At 36.7% G+C, this 13,790-nt stretch overlaps 1 protein-coding gene across 2 annotated transcripts; it reads right to left on the reverse strand.

Moving 5' to 3' along the window:
• Positions 1-10,808: 10,808 nt before the first annotated feature.
• On the reverse strand, positions 10,809-12,663 carry LOC113361756 (RNA-directed DNA methylation 4-like). 2 transcript variants are annotated; one of them, XM_026604892.1, is made up of 6 exons: positions 12,453-12,663; positions 12,264-12,356; positions 12,078-12,167; positions 11,890-11,990; positions 11,552-11,688; positions 10,809-11,450 (listed from the first exon to the last, which is right to left on the reverse strand). In XM_026604892.1, exons 1-6 carry the CDS (start codon positions 12,586-12,588, stop codon positions 11,318-11,320), a joined length of 690 nt encoding a protein of 229 aa, XP_026460677.1. In that variant the 5' UTR covers positions 12,589-12,663; the 3' UTR covers positions 10,809-11,317. The 2 variants fall into 2 exon arrangements, with proteins under 2 accessions (XP_026460677.1, XP_026460676.1); XM_026604891.1 differs by having other exon boundaries at positions 11,890-11,999.
• Between the last annotated feature and the right edge of the window lie 1,127 nt (positions 12,664-13,790).

The raw sequence follows: 13,790 nt of genomic DNA on the forward strand, positions 1-13,790 counted from the left end.
TTTCTGGCGTTTCTTTGAGCCGTTCTATGATGGCGTAATGAGCAAAGATGAGCTCATCAAAAAGACAAAAGCAGTAATAATGTTTTTAAGTACAATTGAAAACAGACTTGATGGTAAGCTCATGTATTGTTTCAAATTAGCAAGATCAAGGAAAATGATTTTGCGGACAATTCCAGAACATTTTGCTGTGACTTTTGGTTTCCAAATGGTGAATTATGTAGAAGCAGACGACATTGATGAAGATCTAGTTAAAAAGGTTAACGTCTTTGTGGCTAATTATTTTGCTGGAAATAAAAAGACAAAAAAAACCGATATTGAAAAGCGTATGCTGGAAGCCGCAAATGATGAAACCAGAGCGGATGACTTTGTCAAGTTTTTCGTAATGTTTCTGTTGGTTTCAGTATTTGTCCCTAACAAATGTGGGCAGACTCTCGCAGCAAAGTACTTGTATATGGTGTTTGATATGAACAAGGTGTGTTGGCCGGAAGTCTTCCATGACTATGTACTTGATTCGATAATGACAAACAGAACAGACGTAGAAAATGTTGTTGGTTGTGTAATATACCCTCTGGTAAGTTAAGATTTGTTCTTTTTTTTCATAAGTTCAGTATTTTTTTTCAATAATGGTTGTTGAATATTAAGCGACTTGTTTTTGATGATTAATTTGAATATTGGTTGTTTTTTTTTTTGCAGTATTGGTTGGCAGAGATGACAAAGATCGCACAAAGAAAGCATGGGCTAGACAAGTATCCGAGGTTTGCTAGATGGAACCTTAGCAACATCTGTCAACAAGTATTGTCTAACTTTGAGAATCTTGAAGAAAAAACAGAACTTTGGTCTAAGGTAAATATTTACTTAGAAGATTTACTTTTCTGATGGAACCAATTTTGGTTTCATCAAAAATTCTAGCTGAATTTTTGTTTCTTAGATAACTTCGAGGGTTTTATTTGATATTTTTGTTAGACAATATTCGAAATCTTCGAGGGTTTTATTAGATTATTGCTATGAGTTGTTACCATTACTTGTTACCATTAAAAATGCTATGCTTGGTATGTCGTCTGTTTTTTTTAAACGAATTTTGGTAAATATTTTCTTGTTCAGATTTACTTTTTGATGAAACCAGTTTTGGATTCATCAAATTTTTTAGCTGAAACCAATTTTTCTTGTGTACTGCAGGAGAATATTGGTCACCGAAAGGGATCATTCTTGCTTCAGTATGACGAATCAGAAATGCGCTTGGCTGATCCCGTAGATGAAGTGGAAATTGTTGTGCCAGATGAAGAAAATGAAGTGCCGGTCAGTCAAAGTGCAAGATGAAGAAAATGTTGGTGCTAGCAGTGAAGCTAACTCCTTCAAAGCCAAATACCAATTTGCGCGATCATTGATTGAAAAGCTTAGGACCAATGCTACATATGTTCTTTCTGAAGAAGAAGAATCACTGCTAGCAAAATATGATGCCGAGGACAGGGAACAACAACTGGTACAAAGATAGATTTGATTTTCTTAGTAACAATTGAATTACTCGCATATTTACAATTTTCTTATACATTTCATCATTTTTTGATGAAACCAGATTTGGTTTCATCATTTCAAGTTAATGTTTGTTTGATGAATTGGCCAGTTCTTTTTATTCTTTCAGAAGTTTTTGATTTTTACAGCATTAGGTTTTGACACAGGAAGATGAAAAGTAAAATAACTTAGGTATCTTAATATTGCAGGTGATAACAAGGGATGTTAACATGATAAATCAACAAGAATCTGAACAAGAGCAGGTCATATCTTCTTCGTCGAAGACAGTCACCGATGATGAACAAGAAGGAGATGGTACTGAGTTGACTCCAAATAATATCGAGGATATCAAGGTGGCAGAGCGGGTTGAATCTGAAATGGAGAAAGCTACTTCATCGATGCCAGTCACCAATGATGAACAAGAAGGAGAGGGTACTGAGTTGACTCCAAATACCGTTGAGGATATCAAGGTGGCAGAGCGGGTTGAATCTGAAATGGAGAAAGCTACTTCATCGATGCCAGTCACCAATGATGAACAAGAAGGAGAGGGTACTGAGTTGACTCCAAATACCATTGAGGATATCAAGGTGGCAGAGCGGGTGGAATCTGAAATGAGCAAAGCTTCTTCGTCGATGCCAGTCACCAATGATGAACAAGAAGGAGAGGGTACTGAGTTGACTCCAAATACCGTTGAGGATATCAAGGTGGCAGAGCGGGTAGAATCTGAAATGAAGCAAATTATTGAACAAGAAGAAAACGAAACTCAATTTGTAATTGATGAAGATGTTATCAGGAAAATGGAATATGAATACAATAAGAAAGGTTGTTCGTCGTCAAAGCCAAATGTTGGAAGCGTATACTACTACTCAGCTGTAAAGATGGCGAATGATTTACTTGAGTTAGAGAATGAACAACCTGGATTTGATTTAGGACTGTCGCAGTGTGACAGTCAAGAGAAAGGACATGGAGAACTCAGTGCTGCGCAAAGGATGAGTAACATGGTTACAAGAATGAGGAAGGAGGAAGAAGGTTGGTTCCACCTATCAGAATGCAGGATTACAACACCAGTGTGAAAAAAGAAGAAAGGAAGAAAGGTTACAGCTCGTAAGTGCAAGGAGAACAAGAAGGTGCAGGAAGTACAGGGGGTGAAGTTGAAACCAGTTGATAACTTGAAGATCTTGAAAGTACTCAACAGAAATGAGAAACCCCTCGTGACCACTTTTTTCAGAAAGAATAATGAAAGGTAATTGGGAAATAACTGATGTAACCAAGACTGGTTTCATCAAAATTTTGTTCCAAGTTATGCATTGTTTCTCCTTTTTTTATCCATCATTGACTAGCTTTTTAAAAAATAAAATTAACAGGTCAACGGCGTGGGAGCATTTAAATCTTCAATTACATATATCGGGGAAGATGATGGATAATTTGATGAGAGAGGGTGACGTCGCAGGAGACATTATAGAGTTCTACATTTTGAAGCTGCAAAACAACATCAAAAAAAATAAGTTGAAACAAGATGGTTCTCCAAAGTACCAGAGAGCTGTGTTTATAAGCACATTTGCCTATGTAAGTTTACTCCGAAATTGTTTAATGTAAATTTTTTGGCATAAAAAATAGTTGTGGAAAACAAAAAATGATGTTGTTTATATGGTTAATTTTGATGGAACAAAGTTTGGTTTCATCAAACTTGCATGTCTGTAACTAATTAAGGAGCTTTTATCTGGTATTTTGTTTCAGACATGTCACTCATTAGGAAAGAAATGTGGTGCTGTAATAGAAGGCTTCATCGACAAAATGGATTATAGCGTGCGGTTTTTGTTCGTTCCGTTGCTGACATCACTTGGAGATGTAAACCATTGGACATTGCTTACTTTTGATTTTGAAACCGGGGAATTTTATCACTACAACTCCTTGGCTTCCACGGGAGAGGAATGCAAAAAAGTGCTGAAAGCATGAAACAACGTATAGTATCAGCATTTGCACAGCACGACGCAAAGCTCCCCTGTGATCAGCAGGCAAGTCAGCCAACAACATACTCTTTGCACAACCCTACATGTTGTGAACAAATAGGGTAAGTTATGTTTGGAAGTTTATATTTCACATATGCATATGCTTGAAATCATTACATCACTTGTAACCGAATGCTTTACATATAGATACTAATATCAGAACACTCTCAGCTAGTCACTTTGTAACAATTGAGACATTGTTTTGGTTTTTCAGGAACGATTGTGGCCTGCATGTTTGCTATTACATGAAGAGCCTCTTGAAAGGAAACATGTCTACAGATGATATACGAGAAAAGGTGCATAATATGAGACCAAAGTTGGCGTTGAAGATACTCCTTGACAATATAGAATAATACTCGCATGTCGTGCCAGTCCTATTGAACATTCAGTTTTAGTTGAATTTTAAATTACTTTTGAAATGGTTATTGTAATGATGATACTCCTTGACATACAGTTCTCCTTGCAGATTCAAGTTTTAGTTGAAGTTTAATGTACTTGTGAAATGGTTACAGTTTATAAAAAAACGATTTCGTGCTATTTCAGTTGTATTTCCTTAAAAGCTTATGTCTACAAAATATGATGTCTCATTTTTATAAAAACTATCCATAAATGATGTGTCATATATTTGCGGCACCAATAAACAGTAGACAAAACATCATCTACTGTGTTGTCAAAAAATATAGAAGAAAAAGTGACAGTAAAACAATGGTTCCACCAAAAATAAGATAAAACCCTTTCTGGTTTCATCAAAAAAATGATGAAACCCTTTGTGGTTTCATCAAAAAAATGATGAAACCTGATTCGGTTACACCAAACTATAAAGGCCTGTAAAAATTCTGAAAAACTTAAACTTAATCAAAATTATTATTCTTAGTCAAAATATAAAATGAAAACACCTGCAGCATATTAACTTCTAAAACAAAAAATATGAAATAGTAAATGAAACACATATTGTAGTCTAGCAAACGAAACTAAGAGTAAAATTCGATGACTTGCAGGAACCACATATTGTAGTCTAGTCGAAATGACCAAGTTCTCATGAAATCTGACGAGAAGGGCATGTCCGTTTATTATGGGTGGTCAAAACCTTGCAGGAACCACAGGTTCTCATCTTCTTATTGGCAACTGAACCTGTATTAGGAATCCTCTTCTTCTTCGATGGACGTCCTGGTTGTGGTCCATTATTCGGACCAAAAACCATCGATTTCGGCGACACTGTCACGGGCTTTTCGACTGTGGGAACAGGATTGATTGCATGTTTATACGATTCTCGGTAGAACTTTACTGTAAAATAGTGCTCAACATAATTGTAAGGATCTTCTCCATTCACCATGATGCAACGGACAGCATGGGCACACGGGAAACCGTCAATACGCCAACGGTTGCAAGAACATGTTCTTCTTTTCAAATCGACAGTCTGTGTTAATGAAGCATGAACTTCAAACACATATTCCGACGACTTGGTGACTTGGTAGTTACATCCATGCATCTTGTTGTCGTGGAGTAGAGCTTCATATTCTGGACATAGAGTTTGACGCCATTTCATTAAGTTAGCAGAGTCCTCACGACGTTTACACATTTGGTCCATTAGCTTCACCCTGATCTCATCAACCATGATGGCTATAGGCTTCTCTCTCTCTTCAACGACCGAACCATTGAAACTCTCAGCAATATTTGAACACAACCTACCATATCGTCGACCCTTGAAGAAAAAACTTGCCCATTTATCAAGAGGAGCTCTACTTAGATAGTCTTGTAACTTCTGATTTTGAACCTTCCTCAACTTATCCCAATTCTCTGAAAATTCTTTATGAGTAGAAGCATACGCACATTTCTTAAACAGTCCCAATACATATTTGTTATAAACTTTGCAACTCTTTGGTAAGCATGTATTGATATTGCATTCCATATGCCAGTAGCACCAACCATGAAAAGCCTCAGGAAAAACAATAGGAATTTGTGTTACCAATCCAATACCTCGATCACTCACAAAAGTAAGCTTTGGTCGCAAAGGAGAAAGGACTTTCTTCAAATTATCCAAAAACCATTTCCAGTTCGCTTCATTCTCCGATGAAACAACACCATAAGCAAGAGGGAAGATTTCTGTAACATGAACAGAAAGCATAACACAAGCATAAGATGGGATGAAAACCAAACATAAAAAATGATGAAACCAACATAAAAAAATGATGAAACCAACATAAAAAAATGATAAAAACCTTACCATCATTTCCGGTTAGACCTGTTGCTGCCATCATATGACCAAGGTACTTGCTTTTCAAGTGAGCCGCATCAACGAATAATACAGGACGACAGAAATTGAATCCACGACTACAAGCTTCAAAACAGATAAACATCCTCTGAAATTTATGGGTCCCTTCTTCAACTTCCAAAACCACGTGAGAACCAGGATTAGTTTCAATCAACTTGTTTTTATACCAGTTCAAGAACATAAAAGATTTCTCGTTCTCTCCCCATGAAGTATTCAGTGCATGCTTCTTACCTGCGTATGCATAATAACGACTAATGTCAAAGCCGAAGTCTCTCGTAAAAGATTCCATAATATGCTTAGTTTTCTTATTAGGATCCTGTTTAATTTCATCAATAATCAAGCTACTAACTAGTTTCTTCGATATCCGTGGCATGTTAACAAATCCACCAACACAAGTATGCTGATTATTTAGTTCCTTGATAATAAAAGGACTTCCTACAACACCATCAACAGACACAGCATATAAATGCCAGTCACATTTCTCCTCTTTGTTCTTATTAGCACAACGTGCACCAATCCTCAACTTCTCATTCCTATATACCATGTATTCATAACCAGCTGCTGCGTGATACTTCTGTAAATCACAACGAACTTGTTCAACACCTCCCGGAAACAACTGTTCAACTCCTTGAAAGAGATGTAACCAGTGAGCAGACTTCAACGGTTCCTTAATTTTATCTGAAACATCATAATCAATCCGTGGCTTCTCAAAAGGTATAATTCCAGAACTTTGTGGCTGGTCATCAAAAGCTATAATTCCTGAACTTATTGAACCAGAAATCTCAGTTTTATGACTAACGAGTAACTCCATAATCCCTTCTTTATTATACATACTAAATAGAGCCAAACATTGAAGATCAAAATCAGAATGAATGACCTTTTGCTGATCATCAACCATGTGAAAAATTTCCATAGAAGGAGGAGAGAATTCACACCAACTTGAGCATATACTAGTCTTCAAATTAGCAAAAGACTCTTGGAGGCCAATACGAAGAGTTAAACAATCTTCTTTGTGACATACAAGTGCGAGAACAGAATCCATAATCTACAGAACAAAATGATGAAACCAAAAACAGTTTCACCAGATGTGAATATCAACAACAATTTTTTTTTTTTGAAAAACAGTTCCAAAGAGATGGAATCCTTCATAAGAACATCAACAAAAACATAAAAAAACATATGCTAACATCAATTCAGTTTATTCGACAAGAGTGACTAGCAAATTCACACAAACAAAATCAAAAATCAACACAAAAAAGAGAATTGAATACCTGAAAAGTTGATTGATTCTTTGAAGACGAAGATGATCAACACGAAGTTGATTGATTGTTCAGCTGGATTCTTCAATTCGAGATTCAATTTCAACTTGAAAAGCGGAAATATGATTTCAGCTAAACTGAATTGCAACCAGGTCTCGAATAACGAATTGGATTCTTCTCTTCTTCGAACAACTACGTTTATCTTCTCTTCTTCGAACAACTGAATTGGATTCTTCTACGTATCTCGAATAAACAGATCTCAAAACTTGTAGCTTCTCCTCCGGTTCTTCAATCAAACAAACCTAAAATTGCTCTCTCAATTTTTGAATTGAAATTGGGAGAAGATGATGACGAATCTTTGAATTGAAACGAAAAAAACGAAGAAAACTAGGAAAGAAGAATCACACTTTCATCTGATATGTTCGGTTCAGAGAGGAAATTTTTTTCTTTCTTGTTTCCGCCAAACTTTCCTTTGAAAGTGTTTTTATATGCGGAAGGTTAATTTTGGAATTTAGAAATCAAATAAAAACTGAATTTTAAAATTTTTATTTGAATTGGGGTTTTTGTCCCAGTTTTGTTTGAAACGGTTTTTATTTGTTAAAAATAAAATGACCGGTTTTTTCTTATCACTAGTTTGTTCACCTAGGGGTTTTGTCACTAGTTTTGAAGCCTATATATAAGAACGTCAAGTATTATGGAAAAAGACATTCTATGCATTATTATTTCATTATTATTACTCTAATATGGAAGATCTTGCAGAGGATATATAATGGAAAATTCTGTCATGCGTTCCTCGCGAATCTGTCCTACAATATCCACAAACCTCGTGTGGGCTAATAGTTTTCATTTCCGAAAACCCTTTTCTCTCCGCTTAGCCCTATCCCCGTCTATAAGTATTTAGTGATAGGTTCTATAGGCAACTTGTATCCAAAACTTGGAAAACCCTCCTTTTTCATAGAAACATTGCAAGTGGTCTCCTTCTCTCCATACACGGTGGGCGGTGGACATATGTTACACTTTACTTTGGATACTATGATGACATTCTTAGTCTTACACCACAGGCTAAAGATCGTCGTGATCAATGTTTGCACAAATGACTTCCAAAGGTCGTACAACCTCTTGCTAACAAAGATATGTTTAGGGGGTCAAGCTTGATTGGTTCTTGCAATGGTTTGGTTTGTTTAGTTATGAACGATGAGACAGTATCTAATGTTTATGTCTTTAATCCTTTCACCGGAGAATGCGTTAACCTCCCAACAATAGACAACAAACAAGGTTACATGTCGGTTATAATTCTTCTGGTAGGAATTACAAGGTTGTTAGAATTCAGCACCACTCCATAAATTTCAAAGAAGCATCAGTCCAAGTATATACTCTGGGAGGAGGTGATAGCAGTGGATGGAGAAATGTTGCAGAAAGCAACAAGTATTCATTGGTTTCTCAAGGTATTCTTTGGAATGGATCCCTTCATTGGTTGGACTGGAACCAATGCAAGATTCTCGCTTTTGATTTAGCAGATGAAGACTTCCGGTATCTCCCAACAAAGTACGCCACCAATATATCTCAGACGTACCCAACTTACGCTATTGGGTGGGTGTTTGAGCATTGTTCGTATGGATCGAGCTAAAGAGTTCACGTACATATGGACATTTAAAAATAAGCAGAAAGATGATTTTGCTGGCGAAACATCTTGGGATTGGATTTTGGAGTTCAGTATACCATGTTTTCCTACTCCTGTTTCATGACGACATCGATGAAGTCGATGGTGATTGGTATCAGCCTTAGGGCATTACCAAAAACAATGAAGTTTTCTTATGGTACCAGGAGGATGAAATGTTGACTCAATTCTTTGCCGCTATGACTCGAAAACTGATAATTTAAGGAAGATTTTGGATGTGGGTGTGACTCCATTTGTTGGAATTCACCACGTAAACAGTTTTGTTTCGTTGAAAGCTCTGGGAGTAGATACAGAAACGATTGATTTTGCAGAAGAATATGAATCGAAGAGTATATAGTTGCAGTACCGTATAACTGGATAATTAGTGACGTTGACTAGATTAATGAGATTGGCTAGGATTTTATTTCTGTAACCATAAACTGCTGGTCTATATTCTAAAATAATAATAATATAGTAGAATTTACACTGTAATTTTCTTACTTCATCTATTATAAAATAATAATAATATAGTTTCAGATCCAGTAATTCAGGCAAATGTATAATCAAGCTCTGATTATTTTTTCAATTTTCGCCCCAAGAAAAAAAGAAAAGGGGAGGAGGGAATAGCAGGTGTCACTGAAAATTGAAGACATTTTGTTTCCAAAGTGACGGGCCCAGACTTGGGCAAGTTGGCCCACTCAAAAATCTGGCCCTCTTGATTTTTACAGTATGTTTCAAGGGGGCAATGTCCTCTCTCACACACTTGAAATGGCCAGATTTAGGTTCTGGTCATGACCTTAGAGTAATGGGTAAAGAGTTGTGCTTGTGTGGGAATGTTAGCCGAATTTGGATTGTACAGCACAATGCTATCTCTCAGAGAGGTACCAAAAATAGAGCTCACATACCAAGTAAGGCCTAAACCTTGAACAGATAATCCTTGGTGCAAGTGTAGAATAATTGCAATATAGGATCAACATTTTCCTGCCAAGGAAAGTAGTGTCTGTTGATTAATCTGGAGTTGAGGCTTGAGGGTATCTTGGTCCTAAAAGACATCTAACTACTACCACAGCAAACTATTCAGATTCTTAGAACCAATTAAAGGCAATACAGGCAAATATTCCGTCGTATTACAAGCTTCAAAGAAAAAATTGCAAAACTGCGCATTTTCTGATGAATTTCGGTCTTCTGACGGTCTTGACTCATAAAAATGCGCACTGGAAAAGATTTCTGAATGTACGAGTATACGATAAAAGTGATGAACACCACGTGTTCATTGTTAAATATCCTTGTCCTAAAAGACATCCAACTACTATCAGCTTTTTATTTCTCAGTTCAGAGATCATTTCTCGCATTTCCAGTAAATGTCAGGTTTTTTATCTTCAAGTAAAGACCTGAAGCAAATGTGGCATCAGAAAAGAACCCGCTAGAATAATAGGAGCAAATCAACCCAATAATTGGCAACTAAAATTCTTGATCATAAATGCATTCTATCTACTTAGGAAACACTGTACATTTCACAGACGGAGACTCGAGAGTCAGCAGCATCACTTAGTAACCATACTACTACAAGAACCCTACCAGCTATATCAGAAAATCAAAGAACTGATAACTCTTTCGTACATGAGTTGATATGCCCTTCAGTAAGACAGTAACCCTACCAGATTCAAGTTCAACTATAAGTTCATATCACCATAGTGACTGATAACAGAGTCAGTATTGTTATTGTAATGAGCCTTATACTGCTAAACAATATCACCATTATGCAGTTACTAATAGCAACAAATAACAGACTCTGCACTTGAGAACTACCAGTGAACTTACAGGCACTTTGTGACAGGTCCATCTCCAAAGATGGACTTGAAAGATACTGCCAAAACAATTCCATAATTCTTTAGTCTACGAACCACTGTATGAAAAAATGGCAACTTGGTATCTCATTTCTTAAATTTCTCTCAGTGCACATGGCACCGCTCGCTCCCATCATTAATGTATCCATGGTCCAGAGTTCACATTCTAGTACAAAATTGTTGCAAAAGCGCAAAAGACAAAGGAACCAGAAAGATAAAATGTAATGGTTGACAGGAGATTCCTTGATCACAAAATGCATTTATTTACGTACGAAAATTTACAAATGTAACCATACATTTCGTAGTCAGATTCAGCAGCATCTGTTCCATATGTGAGAACTGCTATGCAAAATTAGCATTATAAACCTTCCAAAGTAGGCATCTGTTAGTGCCCGAACTCATATACTAGTAATTACGTTTACAAAAGACCTAAAAGACTAAACAAACCAGAAAATAAGCCTGAACTGGACTTAAGAGATGAACAAGAGGTTCTTAAGTCTTGAAATTAGTAGAAACTAGAAAGGGAAAACAGAAATTATTCCACAGAAAGAGATTCTTACCGAACTTCCAGCTGATCCACTTCAACACTAAAGAAGGAAAACATGAAATGAAGGAGCAGGAAGAGACGATGCCGACAAACCTGACTTCAATCCACTTAAAGGATCTTAACCGTGTGATAGCAACTGAACTTGCCCAGCAAAAAGTGAACGAGACATATGCACATTTGATTAAGCAGGATGACTAATTAATCTGAGGATAGTAAATCACAGCGACAGCACCTTGGAGAATAAGTATGGTTGAATTTCCATTTGAACGTTATCAGCCACATCTGGAAGACACTCTCTTAACAAAGGCATAAATTTATAAAGCAATTCACTATCCGCCGATGAGATCTCACTGCAATTCACATGAAATGCAAACAACTCGATTCCATCAAGAAATATTATGGAACACTAAAACTAGAAATCCAACAACGCAGACAAGCAGCGTCTACATACTCTGCCTCCTTTGACATTTCTTCCTCATCATCCACACGCAGAACATCACAACGACGACATATGTCATTTATCGAGACATCCTTCTTGGGAATTTTCTTTCGTTCTCGCCGCTTCCATTTTTGTTCAGCATGTGCATCCTAACAAGTAACATAGTAACAATATCAAACCATTCAAATAACACCTTGTTTAAACCCATTCGCATTGTCATATTTCAAAGTCTATCACATATCGAACCCATTCAAATTACACCTCATTTTTTTCTGTACTATCCACATGGTCATAGTTCAAACTCTATAACACATTATCCAGTTTCCAAGTTCAATGTGATATTTACTTACGTTGCCATGTCTTGAAGGCTGTAACATTCTACTTGCGATGCAATGTCTGACAGGCAATCTCCGTTCCTCGACTTTAGCTTTCGAGCTACAACTACCACTCTCTACACATTCTAAACAAGCAAAAAATAAGTTTTGCTTACAAAATCAACAAAACAAGAACACTTAAAACAACCCATTTCCACAATTACCTTCTTTATCATTTGACCCAGAGATGGATAGTTTCTCAAAATCCACCAACGATTGTTTCAAAGGTGAGCCATTTCCCCCAATTTCCAATCCTAATCAACAAACCCAGAAAATAAAAATCACTTAATAGAACTAAAAATTTGACAACGCAAACAATGTCAATGGAGTTGGAATGAATTTCAATATACCCTTTTTCTCAGCTGGATCAGAGATGGAAAGCTTTTCAAAATCAATTGAAGTTCTTTTAAGAGGTCTTTCATCATCATCCTCATCTTCTAACCCTGACAACAACAATCAACAAAAATACATAATCAGTTAGAATGAAATCCATTAAAATGCATGAATCGAGTAAGGATTGGGTTGAAATTTGTAGTCACAATCACAGAATTCAGCTATGGGGTTGTTGTTCTTGATAGATTTTCGCTTGACACGAATGACGACAGGGTATATGTTGTCTAAATCCGGTGGAGGAGGAGATGAAGAAGGAGAAGGGGTTTCAGTAGTTTCTGCCATTAATGGATTGTGTTCTTGAGCTGTAAAAGGGGTTTTGGGATGGATTTAGGGTTCGGGAGTGAAATAGATACGTGCCCTACCACGGTCACGGGGCTTTATCCATTCTGATTTTGATTGAGATTTGCCACCGGGCACAAATGACCCTACTGTATGGCCACGGTGGGCTCGTGGTCGGGACTCGGGTCAGTGATTTTGTTTATCGATTGACTCATGGCGCTTTTATCCCGCAGTGTGTGCCAATCCAACGGCTTTTAGATTCGATCTGAATATTGGGATAAGAACACTGGAATATGGCCCTATTTCTCGATATTTATTATTTCCGTTTTGGATTATAATAAATTTCTTTTTGTATTAATGGTTAATCAAGGTTACAAATGGTTCTAGTCCGGTGTACGTCACTATTGAAATTGGTCGAATGATGGAAAAGAAAATTAAGGGTGTATGACTGTGAATAGCCAGTTTCATAGTTTTTTTCTAGACAGATTTTCCATCTCAAACGCAGTCACTCCCCAAAATACAAGACTTGTCGGAAACAAAAAATCAGAACGATTTTAGTTTTAAATTCGGTCCCGGTTTGCGACCCTGCTTATATAATAATAACGAGAAAAATAGCAGTGATGAACGTTGTTTGAGAAGTTTCTTTTTAACCCTAAAAAATTGCCAATGAGGAAGAGAGGTACTTCACGTTATCGAATTAGCAATACAAGAACCCACATTTTCTCAACCACCTCAACGCCATTGGATCAAATGGTGGTTGGATTAGCGATAACACGTTATCGGTTTAGTTGGTAAAGGGTGCTTCGGGGAACTGTGCTAGCTAAATCCTTCCGCAAAGCCATGGATAGAGGTGTAAATCGGACCGGGCCGGCACGTTTATGACACAATACAGCACGTTAATATCTGAGCACAACACGTGACCGGCACAGTGGATATGTACTCAAATTTGTAATAGTGCAACAAGTAATTTGTAAGCAGTGCAGCCTATATGTACTCTAAAATTTTGAGTGCAGAATTTGTGTGAAGATTTTATGAACTTTCTTTTCTCGTATTTTTATGAATTGAGATTATAACAAAAACATCTTTTATCCCAACAATTGCAGGTACAATAGCAATCAAATATATACATAAAAGGTCCAATATTATAACAAATTAAATAAAAGACGGACAAATTAAGAGAAAAAAATTATACGTAAAACTAGATC

The sequence above is a fragment of the Papaver somniferum genome, chromosome 3, assembly GCF_003573695.1.
Source record: "Papaver somniferum cultivar HN1 chromosome 3, ASM357369v1, whole genome shotgun sequence".
NCBI classification, from domain to species: Eukaryota; Viridiplantae; Streptophyta; class Magnoliopsida; order Ranunculales; family Papaveraceae; genus Papaver; species Papaver somniferum.